Genomic DNA, 7368 nt, shown 5'->3' with positions numbered 1-7368 from the left:
AAATTGGGCCATGAAGGTGACAGTACAAAACATTTTTACATATTACTGTACTTGAAGGATGCGGCTGAACATACTTTTTCTTCAACAGTTACGCATCCAGCAGAAAGCCATATCGGAAGCCATATTAGAAAGGATGAGTGAAAAAATGTACGTTTCTTTGGCCATATACTTTGATGAGGAAAATGAAAAGTAGTAGAGCGACCCATGTGAAATAGCCATGGTTGTCAGTTTCAGGTTTGTGGACTGGTGATGGAATGTATGAGTGCCATTAAGGCTACGGGGTCCCAGCATACCAAACGAAAAAAACAATAAAGGACTCTACAGGCAGTAAGTAGTACAGCCTCTCCTTCAACTCATGATACATTTGGAATGAAGTTAATAGAACAGACACAAATCAGAGTGCTGAAAACTTGTATAAAAACATTTAATGAAGAAGTAAAAGAAAAATGCTGGGTTTGACACTAGTTAAAATAACACAGTTTATGTCTGGTTCCTCATGCCACGGGGCTACCTATCAGCCGTTCTTGTCTGAGCAAAATTAATCTTTTATACCATTTCTCCTCTGCTTCTGTCTTCTCAATATATAACTGCCAAGAAAAAAGGTGGTTACACAATTTGAAAAACTGATAATTTAGGAAATATACTTTTGTGAGAACATTCTAAAAACACACAGTAGGACATGTTAGCTACCGATAAAATCAAATTATTGTTACTTTTCCTAAAGAAGGCAAGATTTATGTAAAAAACTTTGCTCTTGAGTTGTGCTTTCATATAAATTCAACTTCAGTTTAAGAATTACTGTCACGGTATGGAACATATTAGGCTATATGATATACCTTATTTTTAAAATGGATACATATTGGCTTTAGTTTGATTTTGACCGAACTGATACCACTTGGGCTCAGTGTTATTTAGTGACAAAGAATACTTATGATTTGCGTGTTATTGTGATGCCCTCACTCTGTATAACATATGTATAGATATATGTATATATATATTATATAGATATAGATATCTGTGATACAAATGCACTTACATTTTGGTGGGCAAGACAGTTTTCATCAAGATATTTGATAGAAGTTGGGATTTGTCCGACCTCTTTATCTTTCTCCTCTTCAAGATGGTCAATGGTTCCACTTCCTAATATAGCAGATTCATGCTTTGTCTCACTGCTTTCTGTTGACTTACAAAACCAAAAAAACAAAAGTATTATAAATGAGATGTCGGAGGCACTTGTAGGGTTAAACATATTGACTGGAGAGTTAGGTACTTATTCTAGTTGAATATCTACCAAATTAATAAACATATCCGAGTAAATCCAGATGTCCGCACAAATCTGTCCTTGAATTGACCCAGTGGCAAAAACAATCACGGCTTTGGTGTTGGATTCTTTGTGCGAATGGAATGGAGAAATCAGAGCAGTCATATTAAGCATGACATATAGGAAAAGGCACATTAGAAGAGGTGCCATTCAACAAAGCCCTTAAACTTGCAAGAGAACCTAACCATTAAATGAAAGGATGGTTATTTAGCACATATGTACGGCTTTATCTTAACTAGGATCGGATGCTTGCTTTAAAAGCCTGGGTTTCAAATCAGGCTCATGCTGGCTAACAATGGGTGTCAGACTCAGACACTAATCTATACCAGGGTCTGCCTATTATGGATTAAACGTCCAATAAGGCATCAGGCTTAAGGAGGAAGCCGTCAAAATATATTTATATGATGTATTCAGGGGTGAAGATCCTTTCCAAGCTAAATGAATCACTTCACGTGAAGAAGCAGTTTCTATGCGAGGTACCTTCAGAAACAGCATTTTATGGCCGCAGTAAAATGAATTTAAAACACCTCAACCACCAACACCATGAAGTAATCCAGATGTTATTGACCTACAACTATCATTATAGTCTGTCGGGTTGACAAATATAACAGATGTGTTTCTACAACACATGGAGAAACGTAAAATGGGCCACGCGTTTCCAGCGGCACCAGTTTGAGTTAAACTCCAACGTGATGCTTTCCGTGCCTGAACTCTTACATCTATGGCTGTCACAGACTTATTCTCTGTGTGCCAATATGAAGGCGTCAAGTAGCCTTATGAGATCGATAGCTCTGTATATATTCATACCTGTCATGTATCACTCTTTAGGCAGAATAGTCCCTCTTTCCTTCCCAATTTTTGGTGTGCTTTGCGCATCAGAGTGAATTATAAATTCAATTATGTAAATAAAATGCTTAATTGCTATTCTAAATACCTTACTTGGTTATATAAATCGGTCATTTAAAAAGCCCCTTCCCTAGCCGTCGCTCTAACCACAGCCCATAAAATAAGAGTTCCTCCTCGATCGTTTGAGTACGTCTAGAACCTTTTCATGCAGGGAAAGATTACGTAGACCTGGTGGATCTCATCTACTTACATATTTGATGGTGGAGATCCTATGGTCTTCTACAAGGCAAACCAAAGGAAGCACGATTGCTCTTTGACGGATGTAAAATGGTCACATTCCCAATATGTTAATTTAGGGAAATGATAGCATTGGGTAAGGACACCCAATTTTAATTTTACATTTCTTACTTGCAGACACTGCGCATGTTTACCATACGATACAAATGAAATGTTCATTTTAAATTCATGGACTGCTTCCTATTCAGCGTGGATAGGATGTTCTTGGCACCGATGTGTAATAGAAGCATCCTTTGCAGAGTCGGTGTCATTTCTACCAAATGGTTTGCTTATTTCTTTATGGAAATGCTTCAGTAGATACTGATAGAATGCCGTACAGCTCTGCACCCGGACTACGCGAGCACTTTGCTTTAAAAACTAACATTATTAAGCTGTGGTACTTAAATATACACCATGTAAAGCATATTAAACGCCTTGAAATATAACCAAGTGAAGCATGAATTATCCCCATAAATCAGTTTAAAACGGTTGCTGTTCTTTTTTCTCCGTAGGGTAGCTATGTGAATAAAGACCTCATACAGCCGTGTGCGCTAAATAAATTCCGCTTTGACCTTCAGGGTTGTCACAGTGCATGATTCTTTGTGAAGTATGTTGGGCAAGAAAACCTTTTCTCATATACTGTCATCTCTCCAGACATCCACAGCGGTCGGAGGAAATTGACAAACTCATTTCTGGTTGCATTCAGCCCTCCACCCCTATGTCAATTACTTCGGGGGATGATAGCTTGCTAGGCATAGAGTTTAGTGTCTACACCTCGCAGATACATACTATTTTATTCTAAATAACTTTAACCTCTTCAAACCCTTGCACGGACAACAAAGCCTAGGAATTCCTTGCGCACAAGATGTGTTTTGACTTATTATGGCCAGAGCCTAATACCATGTCCTACGGGAGCGTCATCTAGGACCTTATTTCCTTGGAATGAGTAACTCTGGACTGGAACCCTCCGCCGCGCCAGAGCCTCTCGGGCTACAGTTGTGTTTAATAAAACTACATTTGGAGTTAAGCTTCTGTCGCACATTTACACATCCCAAGACTTTTCTTTCGTGCTGTGTAGGGAATTGAATGGCAAATACTACACAATGATCGCGTTTTCTCTCGTTATAATAAGGTATAATTAAATGGAAATGCTCGTTATTTTCAATATGAGATGAAGAATAATAGTTTAGCGTGTATGAGCAGCATTATAACACGCATAGCTTAAGAGAAGTGTCGCTCTCCTTTCCATGTGACAGACAGTATGGGCACATAAGGCATAACTAGTTTTACTGTCACCAAAAAATAAACCTGACACTACTCAGTGGATTATAGCTAGATGTTACGTTAAATCTTTTACCCACACCTGTATTACAGATACTATAAAAGAGCTGCACTTGCATTTTCGGGGGGGTGATGTACCCCAGCATAATAGAGAAACATGTATCTTCATAAATTGGCAAAAGAAACAAGAAAAGGACGTTCATGTGTGGCCACTGTGCCCAAAGCCTCCTTAATTATATAAAGTGTTATATGCAACAAATTCATATGATCTATCGAGTGTTACTTGTGGCTACGGAGACTCTATGATTGACATAACTCTATTGAAAAAAAAATACAGAATATATGCACACACATACACAAAATAAACTCCTTTCTGGGATTACACTGAGAAACTTACGGTTTTTGTGTCACGGCTTGAGCGGAAAACTTGTGGAACGAAGGAGTCACTTTCAATGGCTTCAATCTCGTTCATGCGTTTTGCTTGCTCTAGTAAAACATATTGCTCTGGAACACAAAGCAGCATTAACATTTAATGCCCTATACAGAGGTAAGAAGCATCGAAGACATCTTCATTCTCACTGAACGTAAAGATCAGGAAATGCACGGTGCCAAATGTAACAATTACCGAGCACATTCACACATTACAAGACAAACGCGTTGTGTTACTGGAAGGCGCTGCAACCCTCACATTTAAAACAACGCTAATCTGCTGTTTATTCTTTTTGCAAACGATTCCAATGTTTAAAACACAGAAGCCATTAAGCAGCCTTTTCAGCTGCTATGGCAACAAATCCTTGAATCTACCAATACCCTTAACTGGAGACTTGAACTGGAAAATAGAAATGAAGTAGGGTTGGGGGTTTAGACAAATGTAATAACCAACATGGCATTTGGAACAGTAAGTTTAACCATCTAGTATGTTGAAATCCATGAACCTGAATAATATCCAGCTTATAACGTAGGGTGAGAGTACACATGAAACCTTGGACCAAAGCTGGTGCAATATTTTGTTATCCCTATAGAAACCAATGTTATGGACCAATCAGCAGGAACTGGATGGCGATTCTTGGGGTGGCAACACAAAACAATGAAAACAAATTGGGCATAACCAAGAAATGGATACATATTGGATAGAATGCTTCACATTCAAATGGCACAATGCAAAGGACTAAAAAGTGCAGATGGAAATGGGTACCGCTCCCTTCCATTATTCCCGCTGCATATTCTACAACCCATCTGCCAAGTGTTAGAGGCAGAGAGGTATAGGATGGAGGGGTAAACGCTTCTGCCAGTAGAGCTAGTCAACTGAAGCAAATACCCATGGGGGGGAATCATAGGAAAGATTATACGGAATGGGGAAGCAGTTACATTCCCCCATCTGCCCAATGCTAATGCCATGCAAGTATCTGGCGGTAGGACACGCTCCTTTCTATTGCCCACCAGATCGAAATCATCTGAACTAAATCATTTACCCCCCATTTTGCCTCCCATAGAGACTTTAAGCAGGATGTTGCTGTTTTATTCATAGCAATTTCTTTTCTTTGTATATTGCACATGTCCTGTTAATGGCATTAAATGTTTTATTTGTTGGACTAACGTGCTAGGACCGTCTCCAACAAAGGTCTTACTAATGAAGCACACATAGGTAGATGAATGGAACAGCCGCCCATCAAACGTGGTAGAGGGGGTGAGGGGATTTAAACATTCATGGGATGGGCATATGGCTCCTGAATCTAACACAGGACCAACGACCTGGGTCTGGGTCTCTTACATCAGGAAAAATGGGCAAACTAGATGGGCTCTACGCTTCTCTGTATATTAATAATGCGTACATTTGATTTTTTTATATATTCATCCCTTTCATTAATGAAATTCTAACAATTTAAATATTCCAAAAAAGATTAGGAAACTTTAAGGAAACTATAAGGAAAGGCAGCGTGCGACATGAGTTACAAGGAGGCTGCTGGCAGGAAAACGCAGCGGCAGAGGGGGGCAAAGAAACAGAGAAAAACTTTCATCAAGCAATTTGTCAAAGAGCAGGAATCTCGCATGTAATTTGTCAGGGAGAACATAATTCATCATTAAACGCTGGCTTATTTGTATTCAGTATTTATCAGAGGTGTCAGAAAGAACAAAATTACACGAGAACGAAGGGGGAGCAGAAGGGGAGTCGCGGATGATAAATAAAAATGTTTTTAAGAGATATGCTGATGATATTACCGTGGTGGAAATGGCCTGAGAAAGAAGTGAAATCCATTAGCGGATGATATTTTTCTGACAAATGCATTATTGGTAGATAAGATGACTTCCATATGATGTTTGTCAGATGTCAGTACAAAGGATATATATATATATATTTCATAGCAAACTCAAAAATAATGGATTGAGTAGACTTGGAAAGCTGCAGAAATCAATGCTCGCTCTCTAAAGTACTGTCCAGAAAAACAACAATGAAAAGCGATGTACGGTAGTTCTGTAATGTCTCATACATTATTGGTTGAATATTCAAAGCAACCTCACCATTTTAATTCCCTATGCAAGGTAGTATTTCTTGGGGGGGGGGGGGGGCACTGAAGAAGAGACCTCTGAGGTCCTGAAGGAAAGTCCGTGGCTCTAGATCTTTTTATTTTTCTACATTGGCCCAATAAAAGGTATCAGCATCGCTAAACGACTCTGAGTCCCAGCAGAGACCTGATCCATGGAGGCGCTAATGTTCAATCATTACTTAATCTGTTCCCTGACAGTCCCCCTCTTGTAGGCAATGATGATTTCACGCTGGAGACGCGACACCTAATTTGTAATGCACCCAAGGAACTGCCGCGGTTCCCCCTGACGGAGATATATTATACATGAGCTGAGTGTGCTCGATACACGCCCCGACTACATATAATGCAGGGCCTTTTAACCCCGTCCTTACTGGGGGTACCCAAAAACCTAGAGCTTTTTGTACAATATGTTTGTTTAGCTATGATTTCCTTTTTCATTTTAATACAAACTGTCCAAAATTTATTATGAACAATATGTTAAAAAAATGAAAACATTTATAATTTTTGTATTATAAGTGTCACTTAAGTAGCTGAGTCGACCTAAATACATTAATTTAAGCGTCTTGAGTTTGGAAATATCTCATATATAATGACTACTACATCTCTGTGGCAATTATAGGGCAACTATTAGGTGACATACATTGCTGTTTCAAAGAACCCCCCCCCCCATTATTTTCAGTCAGTATAATAAGGGTTTGTAACCATAATCACAAATGCAACAATAAATAAACCCCAAAATGCATATTTCTGGAAAGTAGACAATCTGGGGTACTTCACTTCACAGCTTTCAGGCTGTTGCTATATGACCAACAGTCCTTACCAAAGGCATTATTTTTCACTCATTTCACTGCACAACGTAGTGTTGCAGGCACAGGTAGGCTATTGTAAAAGATAATAAAAAATATTTAGAAAAGGAGGGTGCAGGACATTTTTGAAGCTTATATTATGTGTTTGTGATTTGCAGGGATCAGACAGTTTTTCCAGCGTGCCAGCCAACTGAACTAACAAGTCTTGCTTCCTTTTCTTTTTGGTAGCAGCCGGTCATAGTAGGCCACCTGCTCCAAGCACTGATTGCTGCATTTAGGCAGCAATCCTTTT

The 7368-nt window shown here is 39.0% G+C and overlaps 1 protein-coding gene across 1 annotated transcript in view; it reads right to left on the bottom strand.

Moving 5' to 3' along the window:
* Positions 1-494: 494 nt before the first annotated feature.
* Positions 495-7368, bottom strand: part of LOC149300356 (serine/Arginine-related protein 53-like) — a 119897-nt gene continuing 113023 nt past the window's right edge. Inside the window, exons 7-9 of the mRNA XM_089485310.1 lie at positions 4122-4228; positions 1037-1183; positions 495-587 (exon numbers count right to left, since the gene is read on the bottom strand). Coding sequence (XP_089341436.1) covers positions 495-587; positions 1037-1183; positions 4122-4228 — 347 coding nt within the window. The remainder of the gene's footprint in view (positions 588-1036; positions 1184-4121; positions 4229-7368) is intronic.

Source organism: Sceloporus occidentalis, unplaced genomic scaffold (assembly GCF_023333645.1).
Source record: "Sceloporus occidentalis isolate IW3139 unplaced genomic scaffold, rSceOcc1.0.p SCAF_25, whole genome shotgun sequence".
In the NCBI taxonomy this organism is placed as follows: Eukaryota; Metazoa; Chordata; class Lepidosauria; order Squamata; family Phrynosomatidae; genus Sceloporus; species Sceloporus occidentalis.
This window is presented reverse-complemented; position numbering and strand designations above follow the sequence as displayed.